General features: G+C 31.3%; 1 protein-coding gene and 1 long non-coding RNA gene across 21 annotated transcripts in view; one reads left to right on the top strand and one right to left on the bottom strand.

Annotated features, from left to right (window-relative positions):
* LOC127716125 (teneurin-m-like) overlaps positions 1–25,271 on the top strand; it is a 210,057-nt gene that overhangs the window by 129,502 nt on the left and 55,284 nt on the right. For 15 of the 20 annotated variants that reach the window (XM_052222208.1, XM_052222211.1, XM_052222213.1 and 12 more), the window contains 13 exons: positions 3,223–3,342; positions 3,924–4,209; positions 4,545–4,812; positions 5,167–5,307; positions 5,821–6,073; positions 6,502–6,737; positions 7,164–7,321; positions 8,282–9,356; positions 9,936–9,950; positions 12,141–12,466; positions 16,509–16,811; positions 17,617–19,225; positions 19,812–23,731. In XM_052222208.1, coding sequence (XP_052078168.1) covers positions 3,223–3,342; positions 3,924–4,209; positions 4,545–4,812; positions 5,167–5,307; positions 5,821–6,073; positions 6,502–6,737; positions 7,164–7,321; positions 8,282–9,356; positions 9,936–9,950; positions 12,141–12,466; positions 16,509–16,811; positions 17,617–19,225; positions 19,812–20,671 — 5,650 coding nt within the window. In that variant the 3' untranslated portion in view covers positions 20,672–23,731. Of the gene's footprint in view, positions 1–3,222; positions 3,343–3,923; positions 4,210–4,544; positions 4,813–5,166; positions 5,308–5,820; positions 6,074–6,501; positions 6,738–7,163; positions 7,322–8,281; positions 9,357–9,935; positions 9,951–12,140; positions 12,467–16,508; positions 16,812–17,616; positions 19,226–19,811; positions 23,732–25,271 lie in introns of those variants that run through there. The other 5 variants (XR_007988771.1, XR_007988773.1, XM_052222218.1 and 2 more) reach the window with 5 other exon arrangements.
* LOC127716154 (uncharacterized) overlaps positions 21,642–25,271 on the bottom strand; it is a 57,168-nt gene continuing 53,538 nt past the window's right edge. Inside the window, exon 2 of the long non-coding RNA XR_007988781.1 lies at positions 21,642–21,783. This is a non-coding gene — a long non-coding RNA (uncharacterized LOC127716154). The remainder of the gene's footprint in view (positions 21,784–25,271) is intronic.

The following is a 25,271-nucleotide window of genomic DNA, read 5'->3' as shown; positions in this document are numbered from 1 at the left end:
AAATCAGCTGATCGATTATAAATGGATTATATGTTTTATTTGGATAAAAATGGACAGATTCTCAAGTCAACAGTGTTATTTGACTTCTTTAATGAATAAAATAATATCTTTTTGGGAAAATCTAGGTCAGAATGGTTAAAACATTAAATTTGATGCACAGCAAATCGCCATATTGTTTTTATTGCTTAACAGGTGTTTACAGGTGAGATTTGTGTACATGGCCTTTATGGCTTTAATCAAGACAATAACGACACCCAAGCCGAATTCAAACTTCCTGGACATTGATTACTATCCTCAAGTGGTGATAATTACTATGTAAACAAACCTAGTGGCTTGAACCCAGACTTACCCCATGGTGTGACTCGACAGAGTCCTGTACATTGTTTTCACTTACATTATAGAATAAACAACAGACTAATGATAAATATTATTAAATCACTAACACAAATCAATAAAATTTTTATTTTGTCTCAAACAAATCTATTTTTCTTGATGACCTGAAAACAAAAATAAGTTCAAAATGGCGACCGATAAAACCCTGATCTCAATGAAATGACCGAAATTATTTCTGTAAAAAAAAAAAAAAGACCTAAATCCCAATAAATCATTTCGGTCTTTTCAGTTTCCAAATCGGTCATGTCTGGCATATATGACCGTTTCCGGACCCTTGATCAGCTGATATTTTACTATATCTATAGGCAAAAAAACAGATAATCTGTTGATCGTACTACTTCTAGTCTTTCCCCTTTACTGAGACAGTTTTACACTTGACGAAAGTAAGATTGATAATTTCTCCTTACACAATGTGTTGTCACAGATAACTTCTCCATAGACATTCATGATTGTGCCGTCACTGAAAAGCTCTTCTCACATCTAAAAGCTGTGATATGCAAATTACAGAGCAACTGAGCAGGGTGGTATAGGCAAAGGGAAGCTCAATAAGGCTGCACATTAGAGCTGATATGGACCCCTAATGACATCAATAAAAAGCAGTACTGTAAATTCAGAAATTATTGCGATGTTTTTATTATTGCGAAAAATGCGACAGGGTTCTAATCGCAATAATTTTAACTCGCATTTTGAAATTTTTTATATGAATTAAACAGGATTTTTCTCAATATCGCAAAAATTAAAATCGCATTTTAGTCTAAAATGACAAAATCGCAATAATAAATGCACGCAATAATTACTGAATTTACAGTATCTACCCTTATATCATTCTGATGGTCTTGACTAGTATTGTATCATTGTTGCTGTATCACTCATTAAAATTATTGATATATTTTTTCTAGATATGTGATGAAATGATTTGCAATCTTTGGTATGTTAGGCTAGAACAAATTTCCTTCTATTTCTGTTAAATATTGAAAAAGATAATTGAGCAAAGACTCAATTTGATTAAATTGACCAGACATGCAGACTTTTATGACCATCTTAGTTTTAACTTTCGGAATCATGTGACGCTGAAATCATGTATAACTGTATCCAATAAACAAATTTTGGAGAAAAATGACTCTTAAATGCACTGAAATGAAAGTCCCTCAAGTAATTTTGAACAAATCAAAATTTTTAGAAATTGATACATCGTTGTTTATTGCAGTTAATTTTCTGGTTGGCTAAGACCCAGAAACTGATCTTCAAGATAAATCTAATGTTTCTCATGTTTGCAAACCATTATTTGAATTGTTATATGAACTACTGATACAATTGGTATATTATAAACTATCAACTTTTACAATCAAGTGGAACCACAATCAGTCATTATTTACCAATATGTCGGGCGCCTTGGTGATTCTTGTCATTTCCACAAAAATCTTAAATTATTCATTAAATAAATTGGCGAGCTTTTACGAGATTGCTTGGATTTGATAGCATAAATGTCATGATATTTAAAGCAAATAATTTTGTATATTGTGTAATATTAATTTGTAGTGCTTGAATAAATGCAATCTATGGGAAACTTGGGTATTAAGTTATATAATTTACTTAGATAAGAGGGGCTCTGGATTTTTATTATACTTTTAAGTAGAGGAAATTTATGTTACTCAGTGTTCTAAGATATGCTTTATAAACTTAAGTATCAATTCCCAAAAGAAAACTCTTGAATTTTTTCAAAGTTTGATATTTATTGATTGTAAGGATTTATAATTAATGGCATTGCAGTAAAATGTCTTGACATGGCATTCTGATTCTATTGTTGGATTTTGACAAATGTCAGACATTTTATACGTTTACATGTATACGGTAGTCTTACTATTATTCCCTAATTGTACATGATTTTTGTGCCTGAAAATAACTAGTTCCAGATAAGCCCTTATTACATTGTATCATTTGAGAACTTTACAATTACAAATATGGTATATTTATATGCTCCCAAGTGGAATGTTATCGATGATTATGTTGCTTTTGTGTACAGATAATTGCAAAAGATTTATTTTATTTTAATATTAAAAATATTGACATCCATAAGATGACTTGTCAATGACCTTAGATGACGTCTTAAGACAATGGATCTAATAATAAATTATTGTGATGTTTCTATAAAAATATTAATATTCTCTCAAGGATGGCCATTACAAAGAAGACCGTGATTAAAAAAAATATTTATACTGGTAAAAGGAATTGCAAACCCTCCCTCCAATGGCTGACCTTTTATGAAATATGTATTTGGATTTTAAAAAGATTGAATACATTGTTCCTTTTTAATCACAGGCAAACCTCTCTTACCCAAAAGCCAACTTTTCATTAGAAGCCATTTCAACCCATATTTGGATAATGACGTCTTCCCTTTTCCAGTACAGATAAGGATTAAATAGATATAGTACTGATGTTAATCAAAATCTGGCCTCATTCCATTCGTGTACAATGAAGATTAATTCTTTTATTAACTTCTACCAGTTTGGAGTCTACATTATATAAAAACGAGAGTACTTCAGACTATATATTTAATAGATGAGTTTTATAAGTTAAACATGTTGCTATGTATGTCTGTATGACAAAACCTAAGTGCAGTATCGTATATCAAGTAGATAGCTTTTGTTGTAAAGAGATTTGTTGGTAAAATTATTTGGACATTGCAGTAAATCATAAAGTCAAGAAGTTGGTTCTGGCTTAAATGAAAGCGATTAGTTTGTAGTTGTCAGAGTGCTATGACTGTTATTAATTTTTACTAAGAGTATAATTTTGTTTACGTTTTATTTATGTTGTTTTTTTATATTTCAGTCAAGTATCAGTCATTAGAGGAGCGGTTTTGACAAAAGATGGCACTCCTTTGTTAGGGGTCAGGGTCACTGTAACCAGACAACCACTGTATGGATACACCCTGACTAGGAGAGAAGGACAGTGAGTCATTTCAGTTTATCCCCTAGCCAAATTGTGCAAACAAAATAAAGATAAACATTATATCATAAAGAAGAATGAACCTTTTATGTATTTTATGTTCAGAGACTGCTTCTTTGCCAGATTTTCTTGGTACATGCATTCAAGTTATTTGAATAGTAAACAATTATGGTACCATGAATGATACCACACAAAGAAAATAACACTTCCATATTTAGGTTTAGAACACAATATATAATCAAGTGAAACTCTTTTGACCTTGACCAAATGTTAGTCCTACTGAAAATCTGATCACAGTTACATTGACAATTAAAATGAAACTGTGAGACAAGATTGTTTTTTCAACTTTGTTTATTTTACTAATAATATAACATAATAAACAACACAGCAAAAAAGTAATGTCATCTTATGAACAGTCAACTCATTTTAAAATGAAACTGTATCATGAGACAAGATTGTTTTTTTTTCAACTTTTGTTTATTTTACATATATAACATACTAAACACAACAGCAAAAAAGTAATGTCATCTTATGAACAGTCAACTCATTCTGAAGAATAAGATGTGAAATAAAATTATTTTCAGATTTGACATACTGGTGAATGGAGGTGGATCTGTAACACTGGAATTCACGCGTCTTCCATTTATAACCAAGAAAATCAGTGTACTGGTTCCTTGGAACCAGATTGTCACTATGGAAACTGTTGTCATGCATCTAAAAAATCAACTTGGTGAAGCTTTTGAACCAGATCCCAAACTATGTGGTGTAATGCATGATCATTACAAACTGAAGCCAGTAGTTCTGTCGACATGGCAACATACACAGCTAGGAGCATGCCCAGAGAGGAGTACACTGATTCCTGAATCACAGGTATGTTTAAGCCAATATGGTCTTAGTATATGAAGTTCCTGGAACATTTGCGGAGTTTAATTTATTTGTGAAGTCACCTTTTGGATGAATGCAAACTAGCTTTAGGAGAAGATCTTTTTTCTTTGCTAAAACTTTAGAATAATGATAATGGAAGTCATCAGAAAGTGATCTTTTCATTCCTTTTATCTTGTGAATAAGACATACTGCAAAGGGTGTGTATGTGATATCTCTTTGATTGTTTTCCAAAAGTATAACCTATTTTTAATGGTAAATTGATGTGATGAACAACAAACTTGAAATGACCCAGTTATTAATTATATTTATTTTTATTGCAGGTTCTTCAGGAGAGTATAGAGATACCTGGTACCCACGTCCATCTGGTTTACCATTCCAGTGATGCCATTGGTTACAAATCTGTTATCCTGATACAGATGACCCCTGACACCATACCCTCTAACCTTGCCCTTGTTCATCTGAAGGTGTATGTTGAAGGCAATCACGTAGAGAAAACTTTTGAAGCTGACCCTGAATTGAAGTATACACACTCCTGGGACAGGAAGAATGCCTACAATCAGAAAGTTTATGGAATTGTACCTGCCAGAGGTGAACATTATATGCAGATTTTAATATTTTTCTTGATTTGTATCACTTTGAATACAGCATTATTAATAGATTGTAGAATACTCACTCTAGCTATGCTCATCTGAGTACAGATATGAACATATCTGCAGGAGCAAGTAAATTTAGCTGTTGTTCTTAGGGTGTAAAAAACTAACAAATGTAACCTGATTTTAAGAATGAAAAATATAAAAGTGAATTTATTGGTATTAACTTCTCTTTTAAAATTATTGGAAAATGTAAACACGTATTTGTTTATAATTAAAAGGTGAAAAGTAAATTTTTTGTTAACCGCTGACTTATTTATTCATGTATATATTATTACTGTTATATTTACAGTACACGTTGGCTACAAGTATACAGGATGTGACTATGTATTCTGGGAAGTTCGTAGTACAACAATGAGTGGATTTGATATGACATCATCAGGAATCGGTGGATGGAACTTAGATATACATCATACTTATAATTTCCAAGAGGGTTTGTGTTGTTATCTTTTGTTTAATGTTACAAATGATTTAAGACATAAAGCATTATTCAGTGTCAGGAAACAAGACAATTGCAAACATATGCTCTGAAACGCTTATTAAACCAACAAAACAAAATCATATTAAGCAATGCGTACATAGCAACACATGCATGCATACAATTACACTTAGAAAGCAAGTGTTCATATTATGCATACATAAAACACAAAAGTTCAAACAAGCAGCTTAAACACACATGACCTTATATATTAGATGGATGACATAAGAAAATACTTTGAATACGTTTGTTTTAACCATACAACTGATATATTGTGCTTCAAAATGAAATTATAAAAATATAGAACTGCAAAGGAAGACTACATCTTTGTATTTACATATGTTAATTTCATAGGACTCCTAAAAATCTAAAATTTTGAAAATTTCAGATAAATACTTTGTTTTATAAATGGCCAAATTATTTTTAAGGAGCTATTGTTTGCTATTTATATTTATTTTTCTTATATAGGTATTTTACACAAAGGTGATGGAACCAATATTTATCTGAAGGAGAAACCACAGGAACTTGTTAATATCCTTGGTAACGGACAACAAAGGAAACCAGACTGTGATATGTGTAACGGGCGAGCCCTAGATAACAGTTTGCTGTTGCCTATAGCGATGGCAAGTGGGCGTGATGGAAGTTTGTATGTCTGGGACCATAACTTTATCAGAAAAGTTACTCCAGGCAGAGATGACATTGCTAGCATTTTGGAAACAAGGTACCTCTTAAAACATTGGTAAAATGATTACCAAGCTGTTAAACTTAGACTTATGTTGTAGGGAAAAATGAATACCGTCCTCATATTGTTAAGTGGTAACAATGATTATATTTTATTATTATAGATATGTCAAAAATTAAACAGGATAGTTAAGATATGTAATATGAATTGTTTTATACTAATGCTAAGAGAAGTCGGTCTCCAATATAAAAATAAGGAGATGTGAGACAAATGTTACACTATATGATAACTGTACAGCTTTCAACAATGAGCAAAATCCATACCCTATACACCACTTATTTAGTGTTATTAATATTATTGAATTACATTTATGTTGATTGTCATATTCATAGCAAACTTTATCTTGAATGAAATAGATGCATAAAAACATTTGATAATAAAGTGAACATTTTTGATTATCATTTCAGTTCTATATCAACATCTCACAAGCCATACATGACAGTCAGTCCTGTTGATGGTAGGTTGTACATCTCAGATTACATGAAATACCGCATCATCAGAATAGCTACCATGGGTCCAGTCAAAGATCTGAAGAGTAATTATGAAGTGATAGCAGGTACTGGGGAGGAATGTCCTCCAATGGCCTTGGATAAATGTGGTGATGGTAAACGAGCAAAAGATGCCAGACTTGTCAGACCTAAAGGTAAATTACTAGACAATGACTTTCAGAAGTACAATTTTCTGTGAGAAATTATTTACCTATTTCGGATGTATTAGGAAGATAGGTCAAAACATAATTGACAAAAAATAATAATAAAGTGAGGCTTAAACAAATACTTAAATATTATATACTCCTCACATCTCGTCATAGATATACTCAAAATTGTAAAACAATATTCTGGTAATTATTTTATCGTACACTGTGATGAAAAGTCAAATAGGACAAACTTGATGGAAATGAAAACAAGGTTTTCAGATATCAAGTCCAAAATCATCTTAAAATTTTACACTATGTAATAGTTAGAAAAAAATAGTTAAAATTATCGAGAGTTATTTCCCTTTGTCCAGAAGATGTAGACAAAAATATTAATATCTTAACTTTTGATAAATATATCTTCTCTGTTTATAGGTATTGCTATCAGTAAGGATGGAATCATTTATGTTGCTGACAACTTGAACATTCGTAAGATTACACCCGATGGTAAAATTCATACACTGATAGACTCCCAAGCTCAGTCTATGGCCTGGGAACCTATGGATTGTGGAACCAGTCAACCTGCAGACAAGGTACATGCATATATATATTTATTTGATAATCAAACTCTCCTGACCTCAATTTTTATAACATTTTAAAATGAGACAATGTATGTTAATTGGTTTAATCTCTGCAGTGATAATTCAGAGTGTAATCAATTCTATTTTTCACTGTCATATAATCGAAAACATGATTATTTTCTATGACAGAACTTGTTTGTTTTGTAAGAAAGTCCATCATTCCTTGACTACTTGATAAGACCTTATTGTATATGGTAGTAAAGAATGACTTTAACACTTGTAACTGTCTGTTCTGACAAATTTCTAAAATAATATAATGTGGAGATATTTACCCAGTGAAGATTTTGTAGCATCATACGTTTCTTATAAATCTGACAACTTTTAAATATTTTTGGAAGAATGTTATTTTCTACATAGAATTTTATAACTGCAATATGAGTCCCAGCAATGATTTTTTATATTTGGCCATATTTGTTTCAGTTAGTTGAAAATGAAGTAAGTCATATATTCTTAGCCCAAGCATATTATACACAGAACACTTCATTTATCATATTACAAGCAGACATCATACATACACCATTACTCTCCCATTTATCTTGCTTTTGAGTATTTTGTACTTTTTAAACCTTCTGCACTATTCCTGTGTGGTTATGTTGCAGAATGAATTATCTTTATAAAAAATTATTAGATTTATTTCCAAGTTAAAGAATTCAGTACAGACCATGTCATCTTAGGAAGTTTAAAAATTGATGAAAATAGCCTAAATTAAATTTACACAAAATGTAAATCCAGTTATCAAAATCAAATTCAACTGATTAAATCTTATTGTATTTTGTTTGTTGATAAACCCAGATTGTCTTACTTCCTAATATTTGTTGGAAATAAATAATTAAAAGTATATAATTCTAATTGCTCCAAAAGACAACTGTTACATCAACATTTTTGTTTATGCTGTAAATTATCTATTTATAGGTCAGATTACAGTGGCCGACAGACTTGACAATAGATCCTCTTGATGACACATTACACATTCTGGACAAGAATGTAATTATGAAAATGACAAAGGACAGGAAGCTGATCACGATAGCAGGGCGTCCAATCAACTGCCCAATAAATACCAGAGAATTTCTACCATCTGGTGTCCTGCCAGATAATGAGCAGGCATCAGGAGTAGCCACAGATGTAACATTAGTCAATCCTCAGAGTCTAGCATTTGGTAACCAAGGGGAGCTGTACGTTGTCGAGAGTGATACTCACCACATTAACCGTGTGAGGGTGGTAACTTCCGATGGTCTAATCCACCATTTTGCTGGGGTCAAGTCAAAATGTGATTGTCAACAGATAATGTGTAAATGTTACAAAGAAGAGGAGACACTGGCTGCTCAGGCATTGTTCAATGAGTTAACATCAATTACTGTGACACCAGATGGCATTGTTCACATCGGAGATGCTGGAAACCTACGTGTCTTCTCTATCATGTCCAAACTCCCACCTCAGACTAATGCTGGAGAATATGTAGTTGTCTCCCCTGAAACAGAAGAGATCTATGTCTTCAATCATTATGGCCAACATAAACACACAGTAAACATCATGACCGACCAATACATGTATAATTTCACATATAATGTCAACTCATTTTATGGTAAACTTGAAAATATTCTAGACGATGCTGGAAACAAAGTAGAAATAAAACGTAACTATGCCATGCATGCTAAGACGATAGTATCACCAGACAACTCACGGTGTGAGATAATCATGGACAACATGAATCAGCTACAGAAATTCCTTTCACCAGATAATTCTACTGCAGTCTTTAAGTATGCAGAGACTTCTGAACTTCTGACCTCAAAGTTCATGTCCAACGGCAGAACATACATCTACTCATACAATCAAATGGGACGATTGAGAGAGATTCAGCAACCAACAGGGGAAGTAACTGAGATGAAAACTGATGTCAACACTACAGGGTCTATTGTTCGAGTCACCACGGATGGAACTGATACTGTTGCCATGGCAACATATGGTAGTGTCCAATCAGCTATGCACGGTAAAATTAAGTTTTACATTTGATATTTTTCTTTTTATTACTTAATGATATGAAATGCTTAAGAAACCTATTTGTTTAGCAGGAAGAAGGGTTTATATTTAATAAGCTGTCAAGCTTTTATAATGTGCTTCATTGTTTAGTACTTTTCTCATCAAATTTCCCCTAGACAAGCTATAGAATTTTTATTTTCAGATTTACTTTAACAAAACCACTCATATTATATATTTATAGTACATGTATGTTTACTCTTTGAAGTTAAAACAAAGATAATATTGGAGTTTTTGAAAGATTCTAAAAGGCAATAAGCCAAAGATAACAAAATAACTAAAATCAAATGAGAAATTTTATAATTGTATAAAAGCATTATACAATATATGTTTGAAAGCATTATACAATATATGTTTAAAGATCAGTCTGTTGCAGAATTTCAGGATCTATTTATTTCTCGTTCACTATAGAAAAAGAAATTATGAATTAAAAAGAACTTTCTTAAAGTCTTCAATATTGATGCAAGTTTTAACTTCAGATTGAAGAGTTTAGCTATTGCATATTACATATAATTTTCCTCCCGTTTTTCAGTTTTCACACAAAACGGTAAAATATTTAGTTTATTTTTGGTAGATTGTAATGGTATACTAAATAGATCTTCCACCTAGTGGCTATCAAAGCTTCTTGTTGCTCTCTGTACTAATGACCAGATACGCTAGAATATTTAGCTTCTTTGTGCAGTTTATTATTTTGGCAGCCATTCATTTCATTTCTGTAGACGTGATTTTATATTTTGGAACTTAAAAATGTTTTTAAGAAGTTTGGTACTTTATATTTGTTTTCAACACAAACTTTTGAACAGTATTAAATACAAGTTTAATATCTAGTGAACATTGTTAAATAGCATTTAGAAAAAATAATGAGAGGACATCAACCAAATGATAAAAAGTTGTTTTTAGGAAGAAAAAAATCAAGTCATCAAATTCCATCATACACTTTCCCCTTGCTAGCAATAAAACTCATTGATTCCTCTTTAGTTCACTCTATATAGCATCTTTGCCTCTTCCTAAACTCCAAAGTTTCATGGCTTTGTATATCTTGTTCAATGATACTCTGTTTTACTCAATTAATTATAAAATCCTGAACATGAAAACTAATGTTGTTATTGTTCTGGGTGTAATTATACTTGCTTATCAAGGGAAGAAATGATTCAAATTTTGATCATGAAATGTAACTTGCAAAAAAATAAATCCCTAGTTTGTAAGCATTTTGATGTATATAATATTATTACACATCCAAGGTTAGGTAAGAACGACTTGTAGGAAGCATTGAAAGATAGCACAGCCTATCACTTTAAAACTGCAATCTTGAAAACAAATGTTAGCTATTACATACATGTAAATTTTCTGTCAATTTTATTTCCAGGCCTTGAGTCATAATTTTGAGTACAATTTTTTTAACTCAGAAATCAACCAATTAAAATACTGGGTTTGTTGTTTCGAGCACAAATTTTGTACTCTCAAGTACTGAGTAAAGTTTTATGACTGCAAGGCCTGGTTCATGATTTTTTGCCACAACATTGCATATTTATAATGATGTATATGATAAGACTGATCACAGATTGCATACAATTTGCATAAATGTAAAACATTTCTGGCTGATTTAACTTGTTCTATGGCTTTCATTTTGTTTTTACTGAGAATTAAAAGAATGTGACCTTAGGGTTAAAGGATATTGTAAGGTCGTGGAAAATTTGTTTATGCATGATACAAAGAATATAACTGGTGGTTTATATTTACAAGGTAGATTTGTAACATAAAAGATATATGGTATTGGAAGATTGGATAAAATTGTTTTAGTTGGTCAAGAAATAACTATGGCATATGAAAATGAAATGTTATTTATAGATTGAAATTTTTGTTATTTATTACAAAGAGGAAGTAAAAACATTATAATGTAAACAAACTAATTTTTCATGGATACTTTTTTTTTTGCATTTAGTCTTTTCTAGCAGAATACCTTGTGAATTATTTTTGGGATTATGGAACGAACTTTATGTATTTATATCAAGAAAGATCCAAGTTAACATATTTGTGACAATTAATTTTTCAAGTTTTAATTAGCTACTCCAGAAAGTAACAAAAATAAATCGCTGGCTAAAATTAGTTGGTTTACAATTTATTTATATACATGACTAGTATTAACTGTATTTCTTTCTTTTTTCTACTTCTGTTTAGTGATCTACGTAGTACATGCTAGATAATGCTCAAGATTCTCCATAACAAACACTTCTTTAAACAGGCTCTATTTCTTCAATATCTATAAAACAGTAAAAACAAATGTTCCCATGTGTCTATGTTAGTGGTTGATACACATCTGACATGTAAATTGTAATATGTATGTAGGAGTTTCTAAGGAACCTGAATGAGGATACAGGCTTCATATTTCGCAGAAGGTTTAATTAAGTTAATCAAATTTAAATGTGATTAATTAATAGCGATAACTAAGTTGCGGCAGACAGTCTCAGATTTTTTTGAATTTTTGTGTGGTGAACTTAAAACATTATAAAGACTATGTAGATTCTTGATAAAAGGGACATAACTTGGCATTTTGCTGATTCCTTAATATGTCTTTGATGGGTTTGTTAAATAAATTTTCTATGTAGAATATTGAATTTGAATACAAAGTTTGCAAATTGTAAGTAATAAATCCATTGTTATAAAGGAACTGTTGACATAACAATGTTCTCTTGATTATTCTTTATTTCGTTAATTAGCTTATGGCTGTTTATTTCAGGTCCGGCAGAAACCAAAGTGACCTACTTACCAGATGGCACCATTGTAGTTGTGTTTCCTAGCAACATGTCTATCTCCGTGGAATCTGGAGAACACCCAATCTTAGAAAACCAACATCGCATGCACTTCAAGCGCAAAATTATCATGCCAGGAAAGCTTGTCCATAAACTGGAATGGCGTTTCTATAAACGTACTTCCAAAGGACCCTCTCGTCCAAGAAAAATTGAGCGCATTGGAAACAGGATGAGGGTAGGAGCCTCCTTCTCACGGCATGCGAATATGCATGACACGCATGGAGCTGCAGATTACAAGGGAAAAGCCCTCCTGGTATGTCATATCTTTTACATGTCCATCCCGCCTGCAGTGCTAACTTTTATATACTCTCTGCTTCCAATCTTCAGTAGAACCCCCCTCATGGCTTTTATTGTCGATATATAGAACTTCCTCAGATGTTGTTTGTATGTATATATTCATATATATATATGTGTATATTGTATGTATATGAAAGGGTAATATACCTCTAAATACAAAGATGAAAACATTTTCTTTTCGTCTGTCACTAAGAAAAAGTCAAGTTGAGTAAAGAGGCTTGGCTGATAACAGATACAGATTATTCATTAGTTTTGTAATAATATAACATTAAAATTAAAGTCCTATTGATATTATGATAAAAATTTATAAAGATATGTGTGTTCCAGGTACAGTATTTTGAAAGTGATTTTTCTATAATTTTGCTGTACAAATGACAAACAGGAATAAATAGTTGTAGAATAAAACTGCCTTCTATAGTATTCAGACACAAATATTCATTCTCAGCATGGGATAGCAGCACACAAGTAAATTATGTCACCACACAAATATACAATATACACAATATCTAAACTTTAGATGCAATTGCATACTTGATATATATATATAAACTTTTTGTCCAAAAAAAACCTTTTGGACATTAGGACAAACAGAATATTAAAAAGATTAATGTTGAGTACAAAAAAGATAGTACAAGCTGGATGAACTTAAAGAGGGTCTAAAATGGAGCTGTATGTGTCAAAAAATATGGAATTAGTTTATCAATTAAATGGAGCGATTTATTCCTACCAACCATGACAAAACAAAACAAATATAGACCTTTTAGTACAAAGAAACACCACATTATTAATGTGAACTATATTGTGTGACTACAATTGTTTTCTCCACTCTTCAAAAAGAGACTATATCTTTAGTAATATATACTTTGTATACTCATAGGCTGTATGTGGTTCAGTTCTCTATAATCTCTTATGAAAAGAAATACCATACAAATATGAAATTAATCAGATTTTGAGTTGTTCTGTAAATGTTGTGTAGTCCTTATATCTGTTAGTATACCAAGTGGACCATCCACTTAATCCGCATAACTGCATGCAGGGAGTCAGTAGCGATCAATATACTCCACAAGAGACCAAGGGTAGTAAACTGGATACCTGTCATGTATATTTACTATAGGAGTGAACAATATATCTTGTGCCAGATAACAACCGTATCCAGTATACAGGGGTACATGATGAAATTAAACAATATTTGAATAACGTCACAGGAATCATAATATAGAAATATTATATATCTAGAATAGCATATATATATGATTATGAACTTATTTTTAGTCAATTTATCTATGTAGAGCTTCATCTGTCTTGTGTCATCACTCTTTTATTTTCAACATCAATGCAAAGTCTGATTTGAATGATTTATTCTTTTTAAGTCCATTAATCCCCTCCCTGTTTAGTCAGTTTATAGCGGTGATTGTGCTATTTCATCCAGTTCATTTATTTTTGTCAGCAATTCTTTGTAAATAACTGACTTTCTATTGACATTGTGCACTCTTAATTTTATATGATTGAAGTTTCATGTTGTGTATTTCTTTTAAACCCCAATGAAATCATTAGTGTACCTTGTTTTTCACGTTTTGATTTGAAGGATTTCTGAAGTTGCTCACAGCAAAACATGGACTTAGCCATGTCTGTACAAATGTTGGATCTGGGGGGCATGAATTTTTTAGTTAAGATAAAATATTTTCATGGGTTTTCTTCTTCTGCTCAATTTTTTTTCTCCAATCTGCAAGAGCAAGCACAGATTGTTTAGCATTATTTAGACACATTTTGATATTATAGTACTTAAAAAAAATACCTAATGTACACTTCATTTTAAACCCAAGTTTCAGAGTGTAAAAAATATTAGAGATATTTGAAAATATTTTCTTGATTAAAATGCATGTTGATCAATTTATACACGTTAAATGATTCAACAAAACTTTTGACTCATGAGATGAAGTATGCAATAAAAGCTTTGCTCCATTACTTTCGGGTTTGTCAAGTGTGTGTAGGGACTTGTGTCGAGATTTATTACACCATATCCCTTCTTCTCCATTTGTAACATATATTTTTTTCAATTGTCTGTTTATAAATTTGAAAATTATTATGAAACTAAGGTGTTCCAAATTAAGTTGATCTTAGGTGGATTTGGCTATTAATTTTGGATCTTTTATCATGTAGTTTTTCACCTGTTTTGATACTTATATATCCTTGGCTTTCAAATATTTGGCTTGAAGCATTCCTGATGAAGGTAAATCCAGAAAAGTGCTTCCGATGCATAAATTTGTAAATTGTTCTTTTCATTATTTGTTTATTCTATTATTATATAGCCACTGTTTCAACTGTTGGTAGTAAGTTTTAATACTAAATTTGTAAACTTTATTCAGCAGCAGGAATGACATTTTTGAATGATTGACTGACATATATAAAGAATGTGCTTCATTTCACCATACATATATATACTCAAATAAATAAATGAGTTACAGCTTTATCTGACAAAGTTCAGTTACACCAGCATCCAAGAATGGCCTTTTCCATTTCTATCTGTATATCCTAGATTTCTATATAATATGATGCTTTTATGTTGATGATTTCTATCATTTTAGCTTGAAATGTTTTTATCTGAACATCCTAACAGTTATTTTCTAAAGTCACATGTTATACAAACATTCATCTTTTAAAAACATTTCTAGATTATCTTTCCTTTTAGCATCAGTCACAAATTTTTATTTAAGAGAATTTCAATATAGAAACAGTATAAGGGAAAATAAGAAAAAATGTAAGCTGAACCGGTTGTTTTTTTTTTTTTCTTTTTTTGTTAATGGCAAGGAGCTAGAAATGTTTTGGTTATTAGGGAAATGGTTCTAGGTATGATGATTAAGTTAAAGACAGTTTCCAAATGATCCTGCTAAACATTATATATCACTGACTCTTCTCGATCTAGTATCTGTAATACTATAGCACTTCTGTACACAAATTGACATACCATCTGCTTGTATGTATATATTCTTTAGCAAATGAGTATTGCCTCAGGCTGCACAGACTTAGTGCATTGAAGCCTTTGGTAGAACATGCCTTTCTCATGAAGATTGTGCTCTTCTTTTCATGTCTTGCTGTTTTCTGTAAAAAGTTCTAATTGGCTTTTATTTCTGTATCATATCTCTATTACATTGATGTCTCTCTTCAGTCTTCATATTTCTAATTCTATATACCATAATCTGAAAGTCATGTGACTTGTAAGAATTAAGTAGATTTTTAGATTTTTCATCAGAGCACTGCAGTACTGGGTAACTATGGTAACCAACACATGAGTGAGGTGAACCATTTAGTTATGCATGAATTTGATAGTTTTCACCATTTTTTTGTCAAACTTTAGGTTTATATTTATGTTGCATAGTTACTACATATTTTATAGATCCATATTATTGGTTTTTTCTGGCTATAAATATAATTCCCCCCTTACGTATATAAATAGCATGTCTGCATATGAAAAAACTATTTTGATTTCAGTTTCACAGGGTTTTATAATACTGCCACAAAATCACGTAATATTTGCATGTGATGCTTTATATATAAGTTATATCCCTTTGAATAACTGAATATTCAAATTTCTCCCTAATTTAGAAACCTTTGTATCTGTCTAATCCTGAATTATCTGACGTAACCATTTAATAAACAAAAAAAAGTTTAAAATTGTAAGAAATTAATTTATTTTAGAACATAAAACATTTCTGTTAAAAGCAGGAAAAAAAAAAACAAATAAAAAAATGCCTTTGCTCAATTAATAAAAAAATATTTTTCTTAATACCTGGAATGTTATAAATAACAAAATATTGTATATAAAGTTTGGTAGATTTTTGTTGAATAAAAAAAAAATCTTTATTCAAAAGAATGATCTATTATGTGAGGAATACAAATTAAATGAAAAATGTATGTGTTAGGGTGTGTCTGTTTTGCTTGATCTGTTTATATATACATGTATAGCCTGTAAATAACCATAAAAAATGTTCACTTTTCAGATAAATGGTGAAAATCTATTAACAGTTCAGTACGACAGGGAAACACACACAGAAAAAATAATGAAGAAGGATTTACAAGAAATTATTACTATTCAATATGATGACTCTGGACTTCCGACTAGTTTTTCTCCAGCCAATGGTCATCATGCATTAAACATCACATATCGTCAGGATGGACATATATCACACTGGCAGTATGGTGAAATCAGAGAACAGAGGATATACAATGATGCTGGACTTCTACAGGAGAGGTTGTCCTCATCAGGAGCTCCATATACCTTTAGATACAGATATGGGCGTAGGGTTAGTATACTCATATTTTCCTCACTATACATATGGGTATGAATTTTGTAAGGACATATATGACAATTATTTTTTAATGTTATTGGCACCATTTTTGTCAGGATACATGAAATTCTCTTTATTTACGCAATCAAATTATCAAGACTAAAAGTTTGGGAAAATACCATTCAAAGGATTATTTTATTAGCAATCAGCAAAACGAACCAGCTATACAATATATTATACTTAAAGAAAAAGACACCTTCTAGAAAAAAAACTTATGAAGTCCCAAATCGTACCAGCCATACAAAGAAAAATACACCTACTAGAAAAAAAAACTCATGAAATCCTAAGGTTGGAATGAGATTAAGTTAAATTCCAATGTTATGTATGACAATGTGTACCTAAAATAAATTGAACCAATATCAATGGACACAACAAGATTCTAGAATAACTTTTGTTAGTTATACTCAAGACCAAAAGTCTAATAAGCACAATACATTCAACATTTACAAAAAAAAGCAAGAAGTGACAAAAACAAAACATCATTAACTTTCTATGGTCAACTTTTCTTCAAGGTGTTTAAGCTCTAGTTGAAATACAAGTGCACTATCTATGAACTGAAAATAAATAATCTATATGTCTCATTGTTAATTCTGGGAGGATGGTATTCCCTTTACAGACAGTCTACCAGCAGGTACTAATACTTTAAGGGCAAAAGTAATTTCTAATAACTATTTTTCATATAATCCTCAACCAAGAGATGCATAAACACATAATTGCTACCATGATAATAGGTAACAGGTTCTACTTTCTTTATTAACAGCCAACGGACATACTAATGCCCAGTGGTCTGCAGTACTACCTAGAATATGATAACCAAGGCAATCTCAAGTTCTTACGTACACCAGGTCTTGGCAAACATTACTTCAACCAGATCACATCCATTGGAGTTCAGAGATATCTGTATCATATTCCAGAACTGGAGAATCCATACATCGAGGAGTATGATGCTAACGGTAAACTTCTCCAAGTACTGTTTCCCAGCGAACAGAGGAAAGTGGTCTATAAGTACAATATGTATGCCCAGCCGGAACACGTCTACTTTGATGGAACCGATATTCATTTTGTCTATGATGACAATATATCAAGGTTAAAAACAGCAGAAATAAAATGGAATTCTTACAATGCTATGGAACGCTTTGAATATGCTGGAACGCTATTCAGTCAGTATGGTATTGACTTTGCAATGGACCGTAGTCTGAGTGCTGTTAGTACATACGCATATGATAATAATTTTAGACTGACTGAAATAAGGACGCGATTTGGTAAAAACTTTACTACCACTTGTAATATGGCTTACGACACTGATACAGGAAGATTGAAATCCCTCAAATCATTTAAATTTGATTGGCCCCTTGTTGATTCAGAAAGAATCAGTGACAGTCACATGACCATTACATCTGAATATGATAATTATAATCGTCTCCAAGCGATGAAGTATAAGTTTAGTGAGAAAGAGGCTCTGGAATTTAGCGTTGGATATGATACTATGAATAGAATACATCACTGGAGTATGAGACTGCAGGAAGGCATGTCGAGTGATTACCAATATGTCTATGATATCAATGGAAATGTTGTTGATATTCTATTGGATGGGCAGTCCACATGGAGATATCGCTATGACAACAATGGAAACATCAATAAAATATCTGAGAGAGAAACTTACAGAATTTTGGAATATGATGTTGGTGATCGACTGAAGAAATCTGGACCATACCAATACAAATATGACAAAGATGGTTTCTTGATTCAACGACATAATCAACAAATTACATTTAACTCCAATGGACAGTTTATTGGAATATCCCAGAGATCTACATTTAGGAGGATGTACATCTATGATACCCAAGGTAGACTGATCATGGAGGATAATAACTTTGGTGGCATTCTCCAGTTTTTCTACATGAACATTGAAAAACCATTGCTGATTACTCACTCTTACAACCACACTACAAGTGAACTATCACAATATTTATACCATCCTAACGGTAAACTGATAGGAATGGAACGGAATAACATCTTCTATTATGTAGCAACTGACCCCATGGGATCCCCTCTTGCCATTTTTAACAAAGATGGTGGTATCGTAAAGAAAATGAGTTACGACCCTCTTGGCAAACTAGAGTCTGATTCCAGTCCAGGATTCCAGTTTGTGTTTGGTTTCCAAGGAGGTATATACAGCCCTGTGACTGAGCTTGTGATATTAAACAGTCGTGTGTATGACACTGCTACAGGACATTGGATCTCACCAGGGTATAGCCAAGTACTGAAGAACTTGAGAGACATTCCAGAAAATCCTTTGTTGACTAATAACTACAGGTTTATGGATCTTATAAATGTACATGTTCAGAGGAAAAACCTTCCAATTACATGTAAGTCATGTATTTAGTTTTTAGAGAGACAGCATACAAGATTAATATATATGCCTTTTATGGTATAGCAAAATAAAAAGGACTTTAAAATTACATTCAAATGATATATATACAATTTAATTATCAAATTTGGAAATATTTTAACAATTCTTAGCTGGTTTTATACTGTCTATGATTATTTGTTTTATAATAAATGCATGTTTAATTTCAGTTCTCCCTTGGTCAAAGTCCAATTACGTCAAACTTCCCTGCTTTCCACTGAATTTTCTATTGAGACCTCTTAAAAAAGATTACCATGGTGATGACAACAAATAAAAAAAAAACATCTTTTAGCTGATTATTGAAGAAAAGACATAAAAATCAGTAGAGAAAGAGATTCATCGTCTAATACAATACAACATTTCTCTACTCTCAACAGTTACATTTTAGATGAAGTATTTTGATGATGACTAGATGACCTAATTATATTATAATATTTGACAGACTTTTTGTAAACTGAATGTTTTGTATAAATTTGTGTGAACATTTATCAAAATTCACATCAGATATAAAAATAGAAGATATTCACCTTTATTTTATATTACAGCTATAACTAACTGGTTACTGATGTTGGGCTATGATGTCAGAAGTCTGGCACCAGATATATCTTACAGTGGAGAGATTCGTCCTAAAGAAAAACAAAACCAACATGTCCTTCTACCAATGTCCTCTGCATTTGAGTGCACATTCTTACGTGACATGGATAGTCTTATAACAATGACAAATGTCCCTAAATCTAAAGTTTCCCCGTTACAGGAATCGGGAGATTTAGAGCCTGCTCCGTTACCATTTATTTTTGGGAATGGTGTGATGCTATCTTACCATGATGGTAAAGCTGTTGTGACTTTAAGTGATGATACACCCATGTGGGCGAGACAGTTAGCACTAGTGTTAGTGAATTCATCGCAGATCGTTAATTTACGATTTAATATAAAAGGAAAAGATACACACTATTTAATCAAACCTGATCATGCTCAGGCAGACATTGATTTAAATACTCTAGGTATCAAAAGTGATGTTGTACTTTTTGAAAACAATATAAATGTGACTGTTCATCGTAATAAACATGTAGATTTCCGACAAAATCCTAATCCAGAGACAGACATTCGCCTGAGAGGCAAACATTCTGTGATCAATATCAGATACGGCACAACTATAGATAAAGAGAGAAAAAGACTCTTAAAACATGCGAAAGAAAGGGCAGTAACACATGCCTGGGCAAGAGAAAAATGGATTTTGCAAAATAATTTAAAATCCAAACATCAGTGGACGGAGGAAGAGAAACAGAGTATATTAAACTTTGGATTTGCTCGTGGATACGAGGGACATTTTATCCGTAGATCAGAGGAATTCCCTGATCTGTCAGATGACTGTAATAATATCAGATTTGTAAAGAGCAATAGATAACATAAACATGGGTAATACTGGGCATGTGCAACATGATACAATCTGACCAAGGCTGAGATTTATATTGCTCAACTTAATTAGTGATCTGTGTAGAATGCAATTAGATGGTACAATTTGTACCAACTTCATGAAATTTGATAGAAAGTAACAGTGAAATGTCTAAAATGGGAGAAAAAATCTCATATACAGTGAAAAAGGGGGGAAATAGTTTATTTAATAATGGTTGTTGGTGCTAAGTGTGGTCATTTTAAACTTGGAAATTTGAACCAGTCTGTGAAACAACTAAAGACAATACTGATAAACTTCCAAGTCATAAGGATATCTCTCAAGATTATAATACAAAGACGTCAATATCTGGCCAAAGAGAAATATGTCAATACAGAAAATAATCTGTTTCAAAATATGTTAATACCACATTTTATAAACCATTTGTTAATCATTACAACATATTAACAAGACAACATTTGATTAACTTATAGTAACAAAAATACAGACAATGATTAATGAGGAATCTAGAAAGGAAATGTTTTCATTTTGTTCTTTAACTTAAAAAAAAACTTGGTTTCAATGTTGATGTTCTGGTTCAAATTTTCCTTGTCTACATTAAGTGTTTGTGAAATCAAAAATGATTTATATGTGAAATATATATAATTGTGTGACAAAGTAGGTGTAATATATTTATTGGTGTAAATATGTATAGTTATTTGCTGAATGCTATATAATCATACATACATATTGTAATGATAGAACTCAAAAGTTCAAGATTTTTTTTTTATAATCATCATTTAAAAATGCAATGTTAATGTTAATTTAATGTATATGCTAACTGAAACCAAGGTTAATTAAGATGTGGACTTCAACATAGGCAACTGATTAAAGTTAACATGAAACTAGAATTTCAATGTCATTTGAATTTTCAAGGACATTAAGTGACTTTTTGTCTGTTTATTTCCTGTTACTTTTTGTCTTAAAAACATGAATCAGAGGTTAGAGTTTGCATTAAACAATCATGCATTGACTTTGATTAAAAACAATGAAGTTTTCAGTATTATAAATCATTATATTGAAAAGAAAGAACATGATTTCACATTAAAAACATAGATTGTACAAACCTGAGCATTCAAATTTAAGCTCAACTCAGCTTTTTGTTCAGTTTGTTTTGAAATTGGAATAAGATTATTATATTTGTTTCAAAAGTAGATTAAGAGAAGAAGAAAACAGTTTAACACATTACTTCTTTTTTTAAGAATTTAATGCAAATTTTAACTTTTTTATGCATGTTACTCCATGAACAAAATTTAACTTGACTAAGATTTTTAGAAAACTAGTAGTGCTATTTTTTACACAATGACAGGTCATATTTTTTATTCTGTTTGTTTTATAACCTATTGATTTTAAAACTAGTGTTACTAAAAAATCGATTGTTAAATTTAAATATTCTGGATCCAATTTGTGGCTTTGGAAATTTAAATGTTTATCTATAAATTATAAATTTAAAACCTTTAAATGTTATACTGCACCATTTATACAGTATCAGGTTACTTTACAGTTTACAAGGTTAAAAATACACATCCTATTATACATACTTGACATATTTGTAAAAGCTCTGTAATATATCTCATATTGTCCCGATTGAACTTCAAATATCATTAGAAATTTAGTGCATCTAAAACTTAATAAAAGAGAAAAAGTTGATGAACTAACAAGTGATATTTCTCTTTAACTTTTTATGTGCCATCGAAGTGCGTTTAAGTACTGGTATTGTAAAGCAATCTTGAAATAGTGATTAAAAAATTTGCCTGATGTGAACTATATGTATATGTGTGACATATCAGGCTGGTGTCTATAAATATTTATCTGTGTATTGTGTGCCAAACATAATTATATTGTTATTACTATTTGCAATAATTCTATGCTAGTCCCATAGTTATCTCCCCTTTATTCTTCACTAGAAAATTATTCCATAGTGATGTCAGGTTATTGGAGGGGATTTCATGAAGTAAGATGAAAACATTTAAAATAATTTAAAGAATAACAGATTGTTAAGTATTATAGTGTAAACATAAGTAAACGTTCCTTCGGATGCCTTCATATTTCTTGAATAGACCCCTTTGTGTCTTCTTTAATGTTTCCATAATATTTCAGCTTAGTATGTGTAAATGAGATGAAGTAAGTTCATCCGATTAAAAAATGCATATGTGGAGTAGTTAGATGTTTTGTATAAACCCAGATTCATATATAATTACATTGATCTTTGCAAGTTAAACAATTTTACACTAGATCTACGTAGTATTTTTCTTTGTTTATTTTGTTTAAGTTTTTACCTATGCAATGTGAAACAACTTCAGCATTTCCCTAACAGTGCAATATTTTGTTGTTTTTAGACAATATTTTTAAAAGTGTTTTCTTCTCAATAACCATGATAACATTAATTCATGCTTATTTCTATAACTCCATTCAAAAACAGAGTAGACAGCTATGAAAACCATACATGACATTCAAATTTCTTTGAAAACTTTAATTACCAATGAAACGGCTGGATTGTGTTGTTTCTAGTACAGAAGAATTTAACAAATCTAAAGATTTTTTGGAGATTTCAGAAAATATAATTTCTTTCATTGTTTCTTACTTCAAAAACTGACTTTATTATTAAATTTGAAGATAACGCACCAGTGAAATGCTTACATTACATATTTCATACAGTCAATACACACACTATCATGGCGGATTATTAATTTATAGATTTATGACAATCAAAACAATAAGCTTATTCTCTACTTAACATTTCAGTTAAGACATATGTTTAAATACTTTCTGTAATGTTGTAGAGTAGAAATGAAATGCATGTTACATATTCATTCCTCATTATAATATGCAAATTACCAAGTGGAGATAACTCTTGCTATAGGTAAAAGTGTTTAAAATACATTTTGTCATTCATTATTCATTACTTACAATTAGATCATGAGAATCATTATGTCATATTGTACTGTTGCAAAATGATAAAAACATTTTTATTTCTAAAATGTAAATTGAAAAAATAAAAACTATAGGAACAAAGTTTCAATTTATTCATATGCCATTTGACTGATTTGAATTTGACAGTCTTAGTGATGTAATGGCTGTGGAACTCTTTTGGTCTAAAAGGCGGTCATTTGGTCCCTTTCAATGAAAACTACAATTTACTGGAATTATTATTGTTATCTTGACAACAACTTTTATAAGGAATGTGCCTGGATGGGGCAACCTTTCATCTGGTTGATATAAGTTTGTGGCAGGGCAGTTGAGTTTGAAAAATTTAATTTGACATGGTAATCTTGTTTATTGCTGTATTCATTCACATTTCTGTAATTGAAAGTGAATGTAGTTAAGTATGAATGGTTGGACAACTAAGCACTTTGCATTAAGTCATTCAAAGACCCAAACAGCAAGCAAATCATACTGTTGAAATTACATGATATATGGTAGTCTAAGAATAGATATACAGGACAAAAAATGCTAACTCTGCTTGATAAAAGTGCTTGATTGGATGTTTACTGATATTTCAGTCTGGTTAACATGATTTATTGATAAGTTGTAATTGGCTTTAAACTTGCTTTCAGTAACTTCTAGTACTCTTAAAGTGGTACATTGTGTCTTATTTTTGTGTTATTTGTTTTCTGTTCTTTGTGCCCATCCGATGGGTTAAGCCCCTTTCAACTGATTTTGTCTCGCCTCGCAGAATTAAAGACATAGGGATTACAATCTGGCAGCGGGGTGTAAACCATTTGTATAAAGCTTTGTATTTAAGAGTATAGAAGACTTAAATAATTCATACCTTGTATACAGATGTGTTATGTTACTTAGGCAATGTTTGTTGTAAGACCATTGTCCATGACATCAATTTCATGGTTCAGAGACTGCATTGAAAAACTGTTCAGTTTATTGTCATTTGAATTTCTCACTTGTTATGAGTAATATGTTAACTATATTTGGTAGAGTAGATCCTTGCAACGTCTACATGACAGACAGGATTCACCTTACCTTGACCTCATTTTATAGACCAGTGATCAATTAAGGTTAAATTTTCATGGTCAAGTTGCGTGTCGAAAAATATTCCACAGACGGGTAAGCTTGGATATCTGGAGGTATGGTAATCCAAGAAATGATGGTGGCTGGTATATATATAGTTGAAACAGTGCAGTTTGGTTCTTGTCTGTTTGATGTTGTTGATTAGGCAAGTTAAATTTATGTAATACTTCTTGTATAACCTTTCTCGAAGACTTTCAACTTAAATTTATTCATGATCAGTACACAGACGAGACATTTCAGCGTGTGCAAATTTCTATCATTTTGTTCCCAAACTGTACGTAGTGCTGTTACACCACTGACCACAGGTTATTGGATGGTTGAGCAGTCGGAAACATGTTTAACCCTGCCACATTCTCAGGAACCTATAATTCAGTGTATGTCATTGGTGATATCACATTGGATTTTTTTGTTTGAATTGTTTCATTCATCGTCATGTCCAGGTCTTTTATAAGAATGTAGGACAGAAAGTCGCAGGACAAATAGTAACAATTTAGTTAAGAGATTTTTTTGTTCTTTGAATAAGAAAACA

This window comes from Mytilus californianus, unplaced genomic scaffold, assembly GCF_021869535.1.
Source record: "Mytilus californianus isolate M0D057914Y unplaced genomic scaffold, xbMytCali1.0.p SCAF_9, whole genome shotgun sequence".
Lineage (NCBI taxonomy): Eukaryota > Metazoa > Mollusca > Bivalvia > Mytilida > Mytilidae > Mytilus > Mytilus californianus.
This window is presented reverse-complemented; position numbering and strand designations above follow the sequence as displayed.